Source organism: Chionomys nivalis, chromosome 1, assembly GCF_950005125.1.
Source record: "Chionomys nivalis chromosome 1, mChiNiv1.1, whole genome shotgun sequence".
Classification (NCBI taxonomy): domain Eukaryota; kingdom Metazoa; phylum Chordata; class Mammalia; order Rodentia; family Cricetidae; genus Chionomys; species Chionomys nivalis.
Window position 1 is genome coordinate 22,201,884 of NC_080086.1, and position 20,568 is coordinate 22,222,451.

Sequence of the window (20,568 nt, forward strand, 5' to 3'; positions counted from 1 at the left end):
GACCAAGGGAAGTGGGGGGCAGGCAGAGCAGGTCCAGGAGAGCACAGCAGACACTGCAGCCCCAGCAGCAGGGGCCCGCGTTCCCTGGCGGGGACCTTGAGGCCTGCCCTCTAGTCAGGCACTCACTGCTCTGGGTTGGTAGCCTTAGTGAAAGGGCAGGAAACTGTTCCATGCAAAGGACCTTGCAGACAAGGCAGGCTTGGGGGTGGGGGTGGGGGTGCGTGTGTAGGAAAGAAAGTCCTGCAGCAGGAGCTGGGGGAGGGGCGTTTGTGCTCTCTACCTGGACAGTCCACCCCAGGATAGCACACACTCACCCGTCCAGATGGGACTTCTCAGCACCTACACAGGGACTCCTGGTAGCCCCAATGAGCCAGGGGCCAAGGGAAATAGGGGGCAGGCAGAGCAGGTCCAGGAGAGCACAGCAGACACTCAATATTGCTATATTTTAACTGGAATACACTACCAAGGATCTGTATCCAAGGTTCCCTGCTCAGGAAACCAAGGACAAATCTTTTCAATGAATTCCAAAATTTTACAGTTGCTGACGCCCTACCTTAGGATCTTTGGCTTTTAAAGTATCTTTAAGGAAATGTACAGACAGCTGTTTACTATTTTCTTGGCCCATAATTATTTTTACACTTATACTCAAGTTACTTCTTATTTAGCTTTCACGCTTCACAGCTAACCTCATTTTATTATTTACACTGTGTATTTACTTTCCTTTATATTTACTATGCATGGCTCCTGGATAAGCTTGCCACAGTTCCACTTTTCTGAGTGCACTCTTAACCTGCTGTACCTATCACATTAATCCCATGCTCAGCCCACATTGGGTGTCACTCTGTTGGACACCACTCCAGCAGGAATCAACAGGGGCTACCTGGGAAGAGGGTGTGAGGTAAAGAAAATGGCAGATTGAGAGAAAACGAGACAGAAACACAGGATAGACCAAGAGAACTGAAGTTCCTCCAGCCCCGAGTTTATTTCTTAATCAGTATATATACTAATTACAGGCAAAAGGCAGAACAACAACAAAAAAGCAGTACAGTCAGTTAACTGCGTCCCTACATTGTCCTTGTTCATTTTCTGGATTGATCCTAAAAAAACAAAAAAACAAAAACAAAACACTGGCAGGGTTGGTAAGCAGCAGCCTGGATCTCTCTCTTGCAGGCTCTGCCCTTTGACCACCCTAGTTCTGAGGAATGGAGGGATGTCCAAGGTGGAGTATTGCTTTCTAGGTGGGCCTTTCCAAAGAATCTCCATGGTGTGTGATGCCAGCAGATGCCATGTTGCTGTATGTGATTCGTAATACAACTGGGGCTGTGCTGGTCTTGTGTTTCTATCTGGTGCTGCAGGATGTGCTAATATTCTTAGATCATGTTACTAGAGATCATATGGATGTCCCTGGTCTGTGCTCCCACATGGGGTTATGTTGTTGTTAGTGGCATGTGCTGTTCAAAAGGTAATGTTGAGATGCTTCTGGGAGCCAAGTTGATACCATGGTTCCTATTACCAACAGGGGCCTTGTTGGCCGCTGTGATCTGTGCTACCACTGGAGGCCATGCTGATGTTCATAAATTTTGATCATGGTCTGTGCTGCCACCTCAAGCCATGTTGGCATCCCTTGTCTACTATGCCATCGGGGTGTCGAGAGACACCTATTTGGGGTGACTTCTGCCACGATCCTTGCCATGGGGGGTTTGTATACTCCAGGGTAGGAGTGTGGGGATTGGAAATGTTGAGTAGGAGGAATAGAGATATATTGTCTAAGGTTTCTGTCCTGCCTGGTTCCCGCAGTCTTTAAGTCCCAAAGAAATCACACAGAGGTCTACATTAGTTATAAACTGATTGGCCGATTATCTGAGGCTTCTTATTAACTCTTATAACTTATATTAGCCCCTTATTCCACTTTATCTGAAGGCCAGAGAGTTTGAGGTTGCTCAAAACTGTGTCTACACATCCTGTCCTCGCAGTGTGGTTACTTGGTTCTTTTGACATTGAGATGACCCATACAGGTAGATCAGGATATTCAAAGGTCAGGATATTCAAGCATTTTTCTGCTCCTACTTTTGAAATAGAATGTTTGACCATGGGAGTGGGTGCCTTCAGGATACTTGGTCTAGGGTAAGCTCACTGCCTAACAACAGAATGCTATTGACTTGATCGCTCAAAGTATTGAAGCAAATAAATGTGCTACTGGTCCTTTGTATTATGTTAAAGGAGTCTTTTGTCTTCTCTCTGTTGTATTGGGGTATAAAAGTGTATGGAAAATTAAACCTGGACAAATTTTCACTATTCACTGGAACTCCCTCCTGGTACTTTCCTATGTTTCCTGTTTTATTATTTTTACTCACGTCTTCGTATTCTTTACTCACACTTCTAATCCCCATGTTCACACCATGGTCAGTGGTATTTTTGTCAAAGTTGGTCTCTGGCACATTACACAAGTTGTTAAACTACTGGACATGGCCAAATATAGCTGTAGGGCTTGCTACAAATCCACCTCCTATGTATGTAGTCCCTGCCACTGCTGATCCCTCTGTCACTCAGGTAGGCATGGTTTCCATTTCCTCGGATGAGAGTCCTAAAACAAAAAACAAACAAAATTTCTGCAGTGTTGGCCACTGCATTCCCTCCAGCAATGATATCTCACTCGTGTCCACTGCTTGTTTACAGCACAAATCACAGAAAGACAGAGGCCAGGAGGAATCACCAGCACTAGTGTTACACCCAGTGACTTTTCCGTTCCCAGGATTCCATTTGGAGACCACATCTTTGTCACTCATGCATGTTGGACCCTTTACTGTGTGTACAAAGCATTTGACTGCTGCTCTCTGCCATGTTCACATGAACTTCTCTCAGCCATGGGTAGCATCCAAGGATGGTTTTCAATTCTATTTTGACAAATTTCTCACATGTATGAAAGGGGGTGAAAGTGCACTTAGTAAATTGCAAAAGATCTTTAATAATGGACATTCACCATTCCAGAGAAATGGAACTATTCAAAATAGCTATGCTGACATCTAAGTGCTGTCCTGGGTGCTCTTTGATAATGAGATTTTAGAGAAGGTTCCCAAAGACCCTGGAGTCTCTGATTCAGTGACAGGAGCAACTGTGCATACATTTGTCTGCCAAGTCCTGTCCAGCAGTTCTGCAGTGACTTCCTGGAGTTTCAGAGCACTTAGTGCCCATCAGCAGCTCTGTCTGTCTCCCACGATAGCAATTAGTAGCAATGAGAGATTCCAAGTGCTGTGAGCAGACAGCATCTACCCCAGATGCCATCATCAGGATAAAGATTTGGAGAGGAACAACACTAGGTGACTCTAACACATGTAAATTTGCCGGGATGTGGAATTTCTGGGGATTGGCTGTTGCATGTAACACACAACCAACCCCAAAGCACAGCTCCAGCCCAAGGGTTTCTCCCTTTCCAGTTCAATTCTCTTCACATGACTCAGCATTTCACCTTTCACAACCACAACTCACTAGATCACAGCACATAAACACAGTAGGAGGAAAAGTATTCTGAAAACATACAAGTTGTTATATTCAGTGTTGTCTGTCCACATCCAAGGCTGCTCTGATGACTCTCTGTGCAGGCCGATCCAGGCAGCAGAATCACCCTTGTATCTATTCAGGAAATTCTGTCAAAAACACACAGAGAGCAAATACATGTGTCTCCCAGTTTCAGATGAGCCTTGAGTCAATGTCCTACAGCCTCTTCTCGGGATGACAGCAGGTTTGAACTGAGGGCCAGCAACTTTGGAGCCTAAATAATACTCAGTTCTCAGTGGATACATTTTACAGTCATAGCCCATAGTACACCCACAACCACCCATCCTTCTGTGGCTGAGAAAGCCCCTTGTTAAGCCTGTGTTTACAGTTATTAACAGTTGTCACCTTAAGTTTGCAACACCTGCCAGATTGAACTTGCATAACAACCACAATTCTCAATTGCATGTTTGACTTTACAAGTTGACTATTAGCACTACAGGGGAGAATATCTTTGGAATGTCTCAGGGCTACAGCCAGATGTGTTACCATCACAGATGGCACGTGCTAACATGTTTTCCATGTACCCCAATGACTAGAGTGGGAACCTTCCTCATGTTCCACCTTTAAGCTCTCTATCTCAAGGCAATACATATTTCACAGGAACAAACAACAAACCAACTCCCGATCCTTTCTTACCAGCTCCTCCAGACTGTCAAAGTGAGTAAGATGGGCCCCCAGCTCCATGCAGGAGGTCTGGCTGTATGTCCAGTTACTTGTGTTTTCAGAAAAATAAAAACATTTACTTCCAAATGCAATCCAGTCTCTTGGGCAGGTGGCATAGCCAGCTTCAGGGCTCACAATGGCCTTTTCTTCCCTTCTCACTAGAATGTGCACAGTGCAAATACATATCACAGATAAACATTTCCATGTCTTGTCTCTTTGTCTAACCATTCTATCCCCATTGTGAGCTGTGTGTTTGACTGTACCTTTCATTACTGATCACTAAGAGACTCCTCCTAGCATGGTGGTCTCCCATGAAGAACCTTCATGTGGGACTCTAAGGAAATGCTTCTTTTCTTTGTATTTTGAGTTTGGGGACAGAATCTCTCTATGTCCTTCTGCCAGGCTTAAATCTCACTCTGTGGACTATACTTGTCTGGATTTTGTAATAATCCACCTGGCTATGTCTCCTAAGAACAGGAACTAAAGACACCATACCCTGAACAAAATCATAGTCATTACCCCATGAGTACTCTTCCTGATTGCTGGAATCCTACAGGTTTCTTTCCTGTGATCCTGCTTCACATCCTGCTTTTTTTAAATTTATTACATTTTAAAAATACTAATCCAAGTTCCCACTCCCTCCCTTCCTCCCATTCCCTCCACACTTTCTCCCACCCCCCTCCAATCCTCAGAGATGGTAAGGCACATTGCTTTGTGGAAGGTCCAAGGCCCTCCCTACTATATCTAGGCTGAGCAAGATATACATCTAAAGAGAATCAATTTCCCAAAAGCCAATACATGCAGTAGGGACAAATCCTGGTGTCACTGCCTGTGATCCCTCAGTCTGCCCCAGCCATACAACTGTCAACCACATTCAGAGGAACTAGTTTGGTCCTATGCTTGTTCCTTCCCAGCCCGGCTGGAGTTGGTGAGTTCCGATTAGCTGAGGTAGACTGTTTCAGTGGGTAAACCCATCATGGTCTTGAGCATAGGGGTGAGGAGAGAAGGGAGGGTGAAAGGTAAAAATGGGGGTGGGGAGAGGAGGGTTGAGGAGAACTTAAGGGAATGGGATAGTCGAGATTGAGGAAGGACAGACCAGAGCAAGGAAAGATATCTTGATTGAGGGAGTCATTATAGGGTTAGCAGAAACCTGTCTCTAGAGTAATTCCCAGAAATACACAAGGCTAACTCCAGCTAAGAACCTAAGCAATAGAGGAGAGGGGTCCATTCTTGATTTGTCCTTTAGTCAGACTGATGACTATCTTAAATATCACCACAGAACTTTTATCCAGCAACTGACAGAAACAGAGACAGAGACCCACAGTGGACACTGGACTAAGCTGCCATAGTCCAGTTGAAGGGTTGGAGTAATGAGAATACATCCTGCTTTTGTAAATACCAGCATGCAAAACAAGGCATGGTCAAATAATTTGTTGATACCAAAACTTTGATTAATGCCTTCCTGTTATCATGTACACATATGTTAAAACCACATGAATGTATGCTGGCTGTCGTTAGAGGCTGTCAGAATGGCAATTACCAAGAAATCTCACAACAGATGTCAGAACTCTGCAGAAATGGGGATACTTATTTATTGCTGGTGGGACTATAAACTGAAACATCCAGTATGGAAGCTCCTTTAAAAAGTTACAAACAGACCTTTTGTGACCCAGCTATGCCACTCCTGGGCATATGTGAGAGAACGCTACATCATAACACAGAGACTTGTACATCTATGTCTACTGCTGTCCCGTGTATAATAGCAGGAAAATGGACCTGACCTAGATGTCTATCAACTGATGAACAGATAATGAAAATATGGTACATGTGTAAAACAGGAAGTTAACTAGACATAAAGAAATTGAAACTTATAGAAAAGTGGGGGACCTACAAAGTATAATATTAAATAAGATCACACGAGCTCAGCAAGAAAGAGACCCCATGCACTCCCTCATATGCTTGTTCCAGCCTGGGACGCACAGTGTGAACAGCTGTGAGTAAGGACACGATGTAACACTTAAGAGAACAAGGAGAGTGAGGTAAGGTGACAAAGAAGGAGAGGAAGCAACCAAAGGGCCAAAAGTCATGAAAACGTTATAAAGATCAATACAAAGTTTCAATTTGCTGGTGTTTTTTCTATGTTTTAGCTAATAAGCGTGTAAAAATGTAAATATAATGAAACTCTAAAACCATAACCAAAGCTCCAAGGCTTCAGAGTGGCTATTCTAACTATTTGGAAGCTCAGTAAGAAGCACAGGGTTTGGGACTTGGTCTTTTTCTTCCTTTAACAAGTAAGAATGACTACATGGACCTTTGGAAGGGTTACTGAGGATAGAAATAAATGATTTGAATAGAAATGGCACTCACACACTTATTTTTAGTGGAGGACAAATTGTTGTGACTGTTTTCAGTTCTTATACACACCACCATGTGGATTCAATGGAAGGAACCAATGCAACAGGCCCCGAGGGTGACTGTTACTTAGAGCCACATGACAGTTTAGATTATACATACTAAGTCTTATGGGCAAAAGTTTCTCCATGTTTAAACTTGTGTATTAGTCATTGATGTGGTTAAAGTTGAGTTTATAAAACAATATCATGAATTCTTACTCCAGCTATGGCAAGGAAGCTTTACAAGACTTTATCACATAGTTCTGAAAGTCTAAAACTAAAAACTGAAAAACAGCATATTTCTAGAACACTATTTAATATTTTCAGACCAGAAAAGATGATATTAACTGAAACCATGAATCATGGGGTGGTTAGGTGTTCTGTATCTTCCCCAACCACATTCCTCTTCATTGCTTTCACTGCCCCTAGCCTTAGCAGCTTCCTGAAGCTCCTCCTTTAGGGGTGTTTTTTCTTGTGTTCTGCCTGAATTCTTCCTCCAGGTAGACATGTCTCCTGCATCTCTCTAGAGGGATGCTTCTTCCCAGGGATGCTGAGCCTGGACTCCTGTGCACACCACAGCCTGTGCTGTTCCTTCACTGCATCTTCCTGCTAGACCCTAAGTTCCCAGAGAACAGGAATTTCCAGTGTGTTTTCTCTCTGCCCTTCCCACAGTGCCTGGCTCACAGTGCTCAGTAAGTGTAACTGACAGTGTGGATGTGGACAGAATGCTGCAGGATCTGGAGAATGTCACTCACCTGACAATGACAGAGCAACAGAAAGTGCAATCACAGCTCCAGTGAGGATGATGATCACTGCATAGCAGCAGTGAAGCACAGCAGGAGACATGAAGGAGATGAATCTGAGATGTTGTCCTTGTTGCTCTTTATCTGTAAAATAGGAATATAAGAATGCCTACTTTGATAATTACATAAGAAAAATAAAAGAATCTTAAAACAAAAAGGCACTTTACACTCGGCTACAACTATCTGAAAAAATGCTTTTTCTTCAAAGAAGACCATGGTCCATAAAGGATGGCCGTGGTGAAAAGAATAGAGATGCCAGAAACACAACTTGACCAAGGGTCTTCTAGTTACTGAACTAAGAATAATCTACTGCCTAACCTTGAGGATCCCATGAATCTCAGATCTCACTCACGTGCAAGGATGGATCGTACATCCCATGCCATGTGGGTAGATGAGCAAATGTCCAATCCACGAGGATGGATGAGACAAAATTCCCATGGGAAGAAAATGGCTTCAGCCTTTCTAGGGGCAGAAATGACATCCATAGTCCAGAAGCCAAGACATACTGTCCAGTGCCGTGTGTGGTGACAGCTGTGGGAAGCAGTGTCTTGAGTGGACAAGATTGACTCTGGAGATGGTGTTTTTGTTGTTGGAGCAGAGGTAGGATATGACAGGGCAGTCTGTTGGGACATTGGTCAGCCTGTTTTTGAGAAAAGAATCATTTGTCTTTTGCTGTCACCTGCAGTGGGCAATGGCTGAAGGAGAACTGCTTCGTTTCTGTACGAAAAGGGAGTTTATTATTGATGTTTCCTTTTGCTTAGGAAACCCCTTTCTCTCCAGAGTAAGGTGTTGCATGTGTTATGCTGCAGATTTATTTGAAACTAGTGTATATGTAAAGATGATTAGTGAAATGGTTTAGGTTATTGGGATAATTGCTCCAATAAGAGATACAAAAAAAGGCAAAAAGAAACTAAAAGTCACCTTCCCCTTTGTTAGAGGTGAGATTTGTCAAGGATAGAAACTGAGAAGAATGAAATTTCATGCACTGTAGACCTGTTAATTCTGCCTCTGGAAAAACAGGCTGATGATCAAGAAAATTTTGTCCTTGCACCCAAACTAGGCCACAGTTCCTTGGTCATGTAGCTTACAGAATTAATCACAAGCCCCAGTATGCACCTCAAAGAAACAAACTTGTATATATTCCACACTTTCTTCATCCATTCCTCCATTGAAGGGCATCTAGGTTGTTTCCAGGTTCTGGCTATTACAAACAATGCAGCTATGAACATAGTTGAACAGATACTTTTGTCATATGATAGGGCATCTCTTGGGTATATTCCCAAGAGTGGTATTACTGGATCTTGGGGTAGGTTGATCCCAAATTTCCTGAGAAATCGCCACACTGATTTCCAAAGTGGTTGCACTAGTTTGCATTCCCAACAGCAATGGATGAGTGTGCCCCTTTCTCCACACCCTCTCCAGCAAAGGCTATCATTGGTGTTTTTGATTTTAGCCATTCTGACAGGTATAAGATGGTATCTCAAAGTTGTTTTAATTTGCATTTCCCTTATCGCTAAGGAGGTTGAGCATGACCTTAATTCTACTCAGCAGTAAAAAACAATGACTTCTCGAATTTTGCATGCAAATGGATGGAAATAGAAAACACTATCCTGAGTGAGGTATCCCAGACCCAAAAAGAGGAACATGGGATGTACTCACTCATAATTGGTTTCTAGCCATAAATAAAGGACATTAAGCATATAATTTGTGATCCTAGAGAAGCTAAATAAGAAAGTGAACCCAAAGAAAATCGTATAGTCATCCGCCTGGATAGGGGAAGTAGACAAGATTGCCGGGCAAAAACTGGGAACTTGCGGGTGAGGTGGCTTGGGGCTAAGGGGAAATGGGATGAGAAACGTGAGAAGGGGAGGATGGGAGGAGCTTGAGGGATTGGGATGGTTGGGATATAGGAAGGGTGGATACGGGAGCAGCGAAGTATATATCCTAACTAAGGGAACCATCTTAGGGTTGGCAAGAGACTTGACTCCAGAGGGGCTTGCAGGTGTCCAGGGAGATGTCCCCAGCTGGTACCTTGGGCAACTGAGGAGAGGGAACCTGAAATGATCCTATCCTATACTGATGAATATCTTACATATCACCTTAGAACCTTCATCTGGCGATGGATCGAGATTGAGACAGAGACTCAATTTGGAGCAACGGTCTGAGCTCTTAAGGTCCAAATGAGGAGCAGAAGGAGGGAGAACATGAGCAAGGAAGTCAGGACCACGAGGGGTGCACCCACCCACTGTGACAGTGGAACTGATTTTTGGGGAGCCCACCAAGGCCAGCTGGACTGGGAATGAATAAGCATGGGTTGAAACTGGACTCTCTGAGCATGGCGGACAATGAAGGCTGATGAGAAGCCAAGGACAATGGCACTAGGTTTCGATCCTAATACATGAACTGGCTTTGTGGGAGCTTAGCCTGTTTGGATGATCACCTTCCTGGACCTAGATAGAAGTGGGAGGACCTTGGTCTTCCCGCAGGGCAGGGAATTTGGACTGCTCTTCAGTATCGAGAGGGAGGGGGAATGGAGTGGGGGGAGGAGAAGAGGAGTGGGGATAGGGAAAGGGGAGTGGGGGGAGGGGGCAATATCTGGGAGGATGGGGAGGGAAATGGGAAACGGGGACAGGTGGAAATTTTAATTAAAAAACAATAAAAATAATAAAAAAAAAGAATGATGGAAAAAAAGAAACAAATTTGTGAAATGAAATTAAATGACGCTATTGTGTGTAAAGGAAAACTGATGGTTAGCTGACGCTCCTTAAAGTTTCTCTAGAGTCGTTGCGGTGCTCTGTGTGGATGCAGGAATGGACTGAAGTGCCCATGGTCCACAATCCCAGGGATACACTGCTCTGCCCACGAACCCCACTGCCACCTTTCTGCCCAGGACACTTCTGTCTCAGGTAAGTCTTTCCCTGAAGAGGGAGGCCCACGCCCAGGAAGCGCCCTCAGACTTGTGCCCAAAGTTCCAGCACATCACCCCTAGCCCCAGGCTCTCACCTGTTATCTCCCTTTGATGGACAGGCCGCTCAAGTCCTCAGACATGAGTACCTTAGCTCCTGGCTCCACGATTTCCCCATTCACCGGGCTCTCAGGATAAACTCGCCCAGGTCTCGGCCCTGTGTGAGGGAAGAGACGACGCCTTCCCCGGCACAACTAGCGGTCAGGCTCCCGGGAAAAACTCGCCCAGGTCTCGGTTCCGACCACTTCAGCCCTGGGCGGAGAAAGACACCACGCCTCCCACGGCACAACGTCAGTCCAGCCTATAGGGCTCTCCGCCCAAGTCTGGGCCGGACACTGCAGCCCTGAGCGGAGCAAGACACCACGCCTCCCACGGCACAACTTCAGTCCAGCAGATAGGGCTCTCCGCCCAAGTCTGGGCCGGACACTGCAGCCCTGAGCGGAGCAAGACACCACGCCTCCCCGGCACCACGTGAGTCCAGCCGCTCGGGCGCTTAGGATAAACTCGCCCAGGTATAGATAGGCTCCGACCACTTCAGCTCTAGGCGGAGCAAGAGACCACGCCTCCCCCGGCACCACGTGAGTCCACCCGCTCGGGCGCTGAGGGTAAACTCTCCCAGGTCTCGGCCAACCCCAGCCCTGGGCGGAGCAAGACACCACGCCTCCCACGGCACAACGTCAGTCCAGCAGATAGGGCTCTCCGCCCAAATCTCGGCGGGACAGTGCAGCCCTGAGCGGAGCAAGACACCACGCCTCCCCGGCACCACGTGAGTCCACCCGCTCGGGCGTCGAGGATAAACTCGTCTCGGCCGACCACTCCAACCCTGGGCGGAGCAAGACACCACGCCTTCCCAGGCCCTAAGTGAGGTCGGGCTCTCAGGATAAACTCTCCCAGGTCTCAGCAGGCCCCAGCCCTGGGCGGAGCAAGAGAGCACGCCTTCCCAGGCACAACGTGAGTCAAGCAGCTTTGCAACCACAACCCGCCCCTCTCCACCTGCCAAGGTTCAGCAAGCCAACTGGCCTTAAGCATCCTGCCACCACCCGCAGCCCGGGTTCATAAAGGATGGCCGTGGTGGAAAGAATAGAGATGCCAGAAACACACTTGACCCAGCGTCTTCTAGTTACTGAACTAAGAGTAATCTACCGCCTAATTGGCAGCAAGTCATCTGGTACTATGGCTCCAGCCACCACCCACAGCCTCCAGCCTCCTTCTCAGGTGTGGGTGGCCTGGCAGAGAGGGAGGGAAGAGCAGAGGGAGGAAATGCTCGGGAAGCAATTCACTGAGGGCATCTGAAAGCCAAAAGAGTGTAAACAGACATGCCTACGGACAGAGCACTCTGTTATGAGGTCAAAAAAAGAAAAGAAAAGAAAAAGAGAGAAGAAAGAAAAGAAGAAAGAAAGAAAGAAAGAAAGAAAGAAAGAAAGAAAGAAAGAAAGAAAGAAAGAAAGAAAGGAAGGAAGGAAGAAAAGAAAGAAGAAAAAAGAGACTTTTGTCTTAGGTATAACAGGAATAAGAGGAAAATAAAAATCAGGGAAGAAATAAAAGGAAGAACATCTCAAATAATTAGAAGGTGGACAACTGGTAAGACAAAAATAAAAGGGGGGGAAACAACAGGATAAAAGAACAGAACAGGCCAGGCAGTGCAGGTGCACACCTTCATTTCCAGCACCCGGAAGGCAGAGGCAGGTAGATTTCCATGAGTTCAAGGCCAGCCTGGTCTACAGTTCCAGTTCCAGAACAGCCAAGGCTGTTACACAAGGGAAACTCTGTCTCGAAAAAACATAAATAAATAAGTAAATAAATTAGAAAAAAAAAGAGTAGGAAGAGGTAGAACAACCAACAGAGAGGAAAATAAAATGAAGAATTAAGCTTTGGCCTCAGATACAGTTCCCGTGTGGGGGGGGCATCAGTCCAATAGTTTGTCTACCCACATCTCCTCTCCAGCTTGTCTGACTTCCTGGGAGTCTGCTGGGGACTGGGCCCCTTGGAAGCAGGGTTCCTTTGAAGAACAGTACATCCTGCTGTGTGAGGGGTTTATTGTAAGCTGTTCCCATCTGTAAAACAATCTGGAGCTTTTTCAAGGGGTGATCCAATATGTGGGCAAAAGAATTAGAAGACAGAGCAAGTGTCTCAAAGAGGAGGGAAGGAGGTCAGAGGATGTGAAGGGGTTATTTGAGAAGTGTTTTGGGGTGGATAGTGGGTTTGGCCAAAATAAAAGGCTGTGATTTATTATTACTAAGTATGGAGCAGCTCTGGATGGAGGAGAAGTTAGGAAATCTCAGTGACTGATGAGGCCCTTGAGTGAGTGTGTACTGACCATGGGTAGAGGCTGTGAGGTGAGATTTTGTTGGCCTTGGGGAAAAGCAGTTTTACTGTGGCCAGGATCTAGGGGCAAATGTCCAGCCTACAGTGACCATGTCTAGATGTTTAGAGAAGTAAACCATGGGGTGATATGTGTCCCTTCCCAATCTTTGGCAAAGTGTTTGGAGAACTTGTCCTTGGTTAACATGTGAAAGGCTAGTGTGGAAGCCAGAGGACAGACTTAAGTGTGTTTATGGGGGAAAGGAGGGATGGAGGGGGAGGGTGACTGCTCTAGGGGCCCCTTAGAGACATGATAGAGAGGCTGAGCAGCAAGGGAAATGTTGAGGATCCCTCTGCAGAGGAATTAAAGAGGTCTGGTAATGCAAGCAGCTCATATTTGGTTTGAGGGTAGGGAAGGCAAAGAGTTCCTCTAACCTGGCACTGGGTATCATTCTCCCTCTCCTGAGACTGACAGACCCAGATAGGTGACTGATGGCTGGGCAGATCTGGTCCTTGTTTCTGGAAATCTTATAGTCACCAGAGTCCAGTTAAGAGGGTCATGGAGTATGGGAGATTGGTCTCTGGAGAAGGCTGCATAAGCGGAGATCGTCTGCATAGTGGAGAAGGAGATGAGGGGACGAGTCCAGGTTGGTGAGGTCCTTCTGTAAGACCTGGCCAAAGTAGTGGGGCTGTCTCAGAATCCCTGGAGCAAAACCATTCAGGTGAGTTTCTGGGTATAGTGTCTATGTCCTCCCATATGAAGGCCAAAGGGGCTTGCCAAGAGGATGGGTGCAGAGGGATAGTAAAGAAGGCATCTTTAAGATCATAGATAGAAAAGATGGCAGCAGAGGAGGAGATCGAGGGATGGCTTGTGAATGGCTGAGCAAACACAGGGAAGGTGTGAACAATTAATTGCCTGGGTGGTTTTCTTTTTTTGTTGTTGTTTTGTTTTGTATATTTGTTTGTTGAGACAGGGATTTTCTGTGTAGCTTTGTTGCCTGTCCTCGAAATAGTTCTTGTAGACCAGGCTTGATGGAGGAAGGTCATTGGTTAAATAATAAAGAAACTGCCTAGGCCCATTTATAGGCCAGCCCTTAGGTGGGTGGAGTAAACAGACAGGATGCTGGGAGAAAGAAGCCGAGTAAGGAGTCGCCATGATTCTCCCACTCCAGACAGACGCAGGTTAAGATCTTTCCTGGTAAGCCAGCTCGTGGTACTACACAGAATATTAGAAATGGGTTAGATCAATATGTAAGAGCTAGCCAATAAGAGGCCGGAACTAATGGGCCAGGCAGTGATTAAAAGAATACAGTTTCCGTGTAATTATTTCGGGGCATAAGCTAGCCATGCGGGCGGCCGGGTGCCGGAGACGCAGCCCCACCGCTCATATTACAACACAGGCTGGCCTCAGACTCTCAGAGATCCCCCTGCCTCTGCCTCCAGAGTGCTGGGATAAAGGCCCATCTTGCCTGACAACCTGGGTGTTTTTCTAGAAGTCCTGGACCAGGTGATAAGCACACTCGGGCTTACTAACACCGAGTTGGGGGCATTATGGAGAGAGCTAGTGAGAGTGTAAAAGGGCTGCTTGCAGAGATCAGGGAAGCAGTCAAGCTCAGCCATGGAAATCTGAAAGCATGGGGGTGGGAAGTCTTCAGGAGATGGAGAGTGCTAAGTGAGTCAAAGGAAGCAGGTTTAGCATTTGGGTCAGCATCCAAAGAAAAATATAAGTGATACCTTGTCTTTAAAAAATGAAAGAAAAGAAGGAAGGGAGGAGCCCCTGCATGTGTCATCCAGGGAAAGGAAACCCATGAAGAGATAAGAATGAAAACCCATGCAGATTAACTTCACAACCTGGATCAGACTTAAGGTAGTCTAACAACAGGTGATTTATTCCCAATGTATTTAAGCCCAGTATAGTGTGGAAAAGAGCTTCCTGGTTGTAATACAATCCCCATTGCACAAGGAAGCATAATTACATTGAGACTCAACTCAGAGTACATGTTATTTCCAAGAAGGTGGTTCTAGAGATAGGCTACCTGTGCTAGCTTAAGGGCCTAAGGATCTGGCCTGGTCTTGGTCATAGAATAGTGTAGAGATGATTTGGGCTGTTAGCCATCTCTGGTCCTAGTTGTGGAGCTAGAGGGAGTCTCTGGCTATCAGGGTCATTTGGATTATTAGCCACCTCCAATCTTGGTGTAAAATCAAATAACAGATAACACAGATCACCAGGCTGTTGATCATTAATCATTTCCAATTCCCTGCTTTCTGGATGTCAGAACAGAATTTTCATTTTTCCCATTGGAAAGACAATCCTGTGTGCTTAACATTCCTGGTTTCTATGAAGATCTTTAGGCTCAAGGACCTTCTTACTATGCTCCCAACAGAGAGAGACAGAGAGAGAGACAGACAGAGAGAGAGACAGAGAGAGAGACAGAGAGAGAGAAAGAGAGAGAGAAAGAGAGGAAGGAGGAGGAAGAAGAAGAAGAAGGAGAAGAAGAAGAAGAAGAAGAAGAAGAAGAAGAAGAAGAAGAAGAAGAAGAAGAAGAAGAAGAAGAAGAAGAAGAAGAAGAAGAAGAAGAAGAAGCACTGCTTCCTGAGTTAGAAAATTGTTTGTTAAAAGAATCAGGGACAATAATGGGGACATAAGAAGGAAAGGAAAAGGAATTGCTTCCTCTTTTAGACAAGGTGAGAAAACACACTTGAAGACACAGAAGCTGAGAGAATTAACCATCCCCTTAACACAGAAAGCATGAACACACCCAGGATCCCCTCCTCTAATGTGGTTGTAGACCAGGCTGGCCTCAAACTCTCAGAGATCCCCCTGCCTGCAAATTCCACTGCTAAGCCTACCTGCAAGGACACTGAACCTTATGCAGCTGCTGGCAGACTCCCACAACCAAGCCTTACTGCTTCCCTGGTCTCCACATCAGCATAGTATTTTTACTATTTTTATTCTTTCCTCTGTCCTGGTAACTGTCCTCCTTTTGACCTGGGTCCTCTTTTTTCCTTTTCTCTCTCTCAAATGTCAGTGAGATAGTCCTGAAGTTTCTGTCTGAACCCTTTGGCAATTTTTTTTTTATCTTTTTATCAACGAAACTACCTGAGGACACTTTCCTCCTCATCTTTGAGGACAAGGACAGGATAAGATTACTATGTGGAAAGCTTGCTTTCTTCTGTTCTTGTTCCACCATATTCGGGGGCTAATGGCCTGGAGTATGAGGTATGGTTATAAATTGTATCTCACTCTCTTCCTTACACAGGGTTCTATGTGTGTTTCTGGTCTCTTATTCTTGCTCCACGGGTATACCCATGATAACCAAGAGGAGGGAGTGGTTACACCCCGGTAGTGTTTTCTGGGGTCCCTACTGGTGATAAGGTTGGTTCATTTCTTCTACTGGATCAAAAAAGTAATATCAGACTTCAGATTTTGAGTTCTTCCATTTTTGAAATGTTGCTTTGCATAATATATACCGTGTCCTGAAAGAAATCAAGAGATTCCATTTGAACATTCACCTCGTTAGTGGCCAGCAGAAGTATTGTGTGGTGGCCGGAGGGCAGGGAATCCTCCTAATATCTCTAGGTACTTACTAGAAGGAATTCATGGTATACCTGAGAGAGACAATCCTACCTTAACTATGCATTAAAACTTAAAACTAAGGATATAAAGTTTGGTCCCTGCCAACAAAAGTAACTCCAGACTTGTAGTCAGTGCATCTGTGTTTGGGAGCGAAAAATGTGCAGTCCAGGCTGACCTCAGTTCAGACACTTCTGCCTCTGCCTCTATCAGCATATCCTACCGGCCTGTGCCACCACAAAGGGCAATAGTTCTATTTGCAGTTTTTGATGACATAAGTTGCTCAGGAGTTCTTCGCTGTACTTACAGAGGTAGAAACGAGGGGCTGGGCGCCCCCTCGCGCTCCTTAAACGCACTAGACAAGTCCTGCCAGCTCCCTGACCCACAGCCCACACTTACATCTCTTGCTCTTCCTCTGCCCTGGTGCCCCACATTCACAGCAGGAGATCACTGCTCTAATGAAGGCTGCACACTGGGGTGGCCTTCCTCAGGGGTGAATCACAGGTCTCAAAACTCAATCCTCGAGGAAACTACAGGGGTCACGACACTGGTACACTTATCACTGACTTCTGAAGTGCAGGACTCCAGGAGTGGCCAGCTCAGGTTGGGAAGAGAAACACACATAGATCTCATGATCCAATGAGCCTAACTGACTGCACCCATCAGCTAAGACCTAGCCTCCCCTCTTTAAGTCCTCTACTGTGCAGAAGCTTCTACGTTTCATGGGTCCCCATTTATTTATTATTGATTTAGTGCCTGTTCTAACAGTATCCTGTTCAGAAAGTCTCGTCCTGGGCCAGTGAGCTCAAGGCTATTCAACAATTTCTCTCCTGCCAGGTTCACTGTATCTGGTTTACTTTGCCGTCTTTGACCCAATTGGAGCTGAGTTTAGTGCAGAGTGGTAAGAATGAATGAGACTGCATTTCCTGACTGGCAGCCATTCAGTTTGACCAGCAATATTTGTTGATGATGCCATCATTTTTCTCATGACTATGTATTGTTTCTCTATCAGAAATCAAAAATCAGGTGTCCAGGGCTGGAGAGATGGCTCAGAGGGTAAGAGCATTGCCTGCTCTTCCAAAGGTCCTGAGTTCAATTCCCAGCAACCACATGGTGGCTCACGAACATCTATAATGAAGTCTGGTGCCCTCTTCTGGCCTGCAGGCATACACACAGACAGAATATTGTATACATAATAAATAAATAAATAAATAAATAAATAAATATTAAAAAATATCAGGTGTCCATCGGTGTGTGGACTTACATCTCTGTCTTCAGTTCAATGCTGATGATCAATGTGTCTGTTTTTATGCCAGCCCCATGTTGTTCTTATTACTAAAGCTCTGATGTAGAATTTGAGATCTCAGATGGTGAGACTTCCAGCAGTTCTTTTACTGTTTAGGACATTTTATCTATCCTGGGGTTCTCGTGTTTCCATACACAGCTGAGAACTGTCCTTTCAAAACTTGTAAAGAATTGTGTTGGGATTTCCTTTGAGTGCATTGAATCTGCAGATTGCTTTATGGAGAAGAGCCGTTTTCATTATAGCAGTCCTACCAATCCATGAGCATGCAGGAACTTTCCATTTTCTGATACCTTCACAAGATATTTTAAATCTTTTGAGGCTTTTGTGAAAGGTGTCGTTTCCATGTCAGTTAATTTTTTGCCCTGTTACAGCTGAAAGTGTTCATCATCTGTAGGAGTTTCCTAGTAGAATTTTTAAGATCACTTGTGTATATTATCATATCATTTACAACTAAAGATGTGTTTACTTCTTCTTGTCTGTTGGTATCCTCTGATCACCTCAGTTCTCCTCATTCTCCTAGCTAAGAGCTTAAGTACTAGATGGACTAGGTATGGACAGATGGGCGTCCTTCTCTTCTTCATGACTTTACTGTGGATGCTTCAAGATTCTCTCCGAGGTTCACTTTGATGCTGGCTGTAGATGAGCTATACACTGCCTTTGTTGTGTTGACATATGTCCCGTGTACCCATAGTCTCTCTAGGACTTTTACCATATAGCGATGTTCGATTACATCAAAGGCCTTTTCTTAATCAGATGAGATGGTCATGTGGTTTTTGTTTTTGAGTCTGAATATCTAGTAGATGACATTTATTTATTCTTGTCTGCTGAATCATCCCTGCATCTCTGGGATGTAGCCAACTAGATCATGACAGATGATCTTTTTAATGCTCTTGGGATTCTGTTTGCAAGTATTTTATTGAGCTTTTTTTTTTTTTGCATCTATGTTCACAAGGGAACTTGGTCTGCAATACTCCTTTTTTGACAGATCTTTATCTAGTTTAAATATCAGGGTAATTTTTCCTGAGGGGTGGAGTCAGGCAGGCAGAGTACTGGATAGATCATAGCCCTTTTTCTTCACCAGTGGATCCACAGTTCCAGGATTTTTTTCTCCTCTCCATGATCAAGCAAACCATAGACAAATTGTGTCTAGGTGCAATATTTTACAGAAATCTACCTGGAAGGTGGGTGGTTGGTTCTCAGTGGATAGACTGGCTATGAACTACCTGGTTCCAGTCTTCATGAATCTCCATAAAGAAGTTCCTGGATTAGGGAGGATTGGGACCTTTTTCATTGGAGACAAAAAAAGAGAAAATAAAACAACTGCAATTATAGGGCCCATGTCAGTCTTATCTTTAGGGAATCAGAGGACCTGATGATGACCACTCTGTCCTTATGATGTGTAGTCTACCTATGCTGGGTGTGCTGTGTGCACAGGAGACACAAGTGATGCTGTAGCAGTGTTTGAGACAGAGTTTGAGACTTTCCAGATTTGTTCAAGCTCCCTGTCAGGATCTCTTTACCCACACAAAGTTGCCAGACTGGAACTTGTGAGCAGGTTCCAGGCAAACATACAACCTCGCAAACTATCTGATGAATAGTCCCTGTGACTGTTGTAGGACCTTCGAGGACTTAGAGAAGGAATGATTAGTCATTTCTGTCTTAGGAGTTTCCTCATATGGGATGCATCTCTCTCTTAGGAGAGCAAATGGCAGAAGATATGTTCAGCATTCACCAGTCTCAAGGACATGCCTAGAATATATTTCCTTTCTATTTATCCTTCCTGACTTCCTGAACTTTGTGTCCTATATGTAGCTTCCAATCAACTTTTAGGGCCTTAGCAATATTTAGGAAAATGTGAGCAAGGAAGACCAGGATATTGCTGAACCCGAGAAAGAGGTCCGGGAAACCTCAGTCTGGGAATAATATCTGGACCTGATATCTGAGCAGTTATAGTTGCCTGCAGTTGGGTAGCCTGGTGCAACTTGGTGACCATCTGTCTTCTGATAAAGGCGGGAAGTATGGGTCCCTCATTCAGCAAAAACGACCACCCATTTGTCTTCTGTTGAGCATCTTTTCTTTTTTTCCAATTGGTTTCTTCGTACATAGGTTGGGCTCTAGAACAATTAAAGCACAGGCAGGAAGCTGGGCAATGGTGGTGCTTGCCTTTAATCCTTGCACTAGGGAGGCAGAGATAGTCAGATCTTTGTAAGTTCAAGGCCAGCCTGGTCTACAAGAGCTAGTTCCAGGATGGCCAGGGCTGTTACTCAGAGAATCCCTATCTTGAAAAACAAACCAAATAAAATAAAAACAAAATAAAGTTCAGGCAGGATAAAGAAGTACTGAAGAGACCACTCTACTTCTATAGCCAATTTTAGGGCAGCCATATTTGCTGCTTTGTTCCCTGGAACTTTGGGGATTTCTTTATTAGGCCTTTTACAGTTCACAATGGCGACCTTTCTTGGCATACATATAGCCTCTTACATGGCCAATATATTTTTATTGTTGTTATTTTTATTTATTTATTCTCAGAGTAGGTGGAGAGAGACGCCAGATACTGGCCAGAACGTTACCAGAAGGCCACAACCACATAGTGATACACAGATTAATAGAAATGGGTTATTTAAGATATAAATGTTAGCCAATAAGATGTGTGAGCTAATAGGCCAAGCAGCATTGTAATAATATTTTTTCTGTGTGGTTATCTCTGGTCTGGGCAGCTGGGAAACAAACAAGGGACCTCCAACTGCACTTCCTACCATTGAGCTTCATAAAAATCTTGTCTCCCTCACCGCCAATGCTGACCTCTCAATCCCCACCTTAGCGGGGGCAGCCCATGAACACAGAGAAAAAAACATGCTTTCATTAATTTGGCCATGAAGATTTGGGTCAGTGATCTTTCTCCTCCAATCTTTTGGATTAACATGTATGGTAAATAAGAAAATTAAAACTGCTAAATACAAAGTAATTTCAATATGAGGAAGTATTTATTTATTTTAGAAAATGTCACA

General features: G+C 44.8%; 1 protein-coding gene across 1 annotated transcript; it reads right to left on the reverse strand.

Moving 5' to 3' along the window:
• Positions 1–944: 944 nt before the first annotated feature.
• On the reverse strand, positions 945–10,821 carry LOC130876444 (C-type lectin domain family 2 member E-like). Its single transcript, XM_057772988.1, has 5 exons — positions 10,418–10,821; positions 7,367–7,498; positions 4,192–4,376; positions 3,538–3,644; positions 945–2,584 (listed from the first exon to the last, which is right to left on the reverse strand). Exons 2-5 carry the CDS (start codon positions 7,455–7,457, stop codon positions 2,452–2,454), a joined length of 516 nt encoding a protein of 171 aa, XP_057628971.1. The 5' UTR covers positions 7,458–7,498; positions 10,418–10,821; the 3' UTR covers positions 945–2,451.
• Between the last annotated feature and the right edge of the window lie 9,747 nt (positions 10,822–20,568).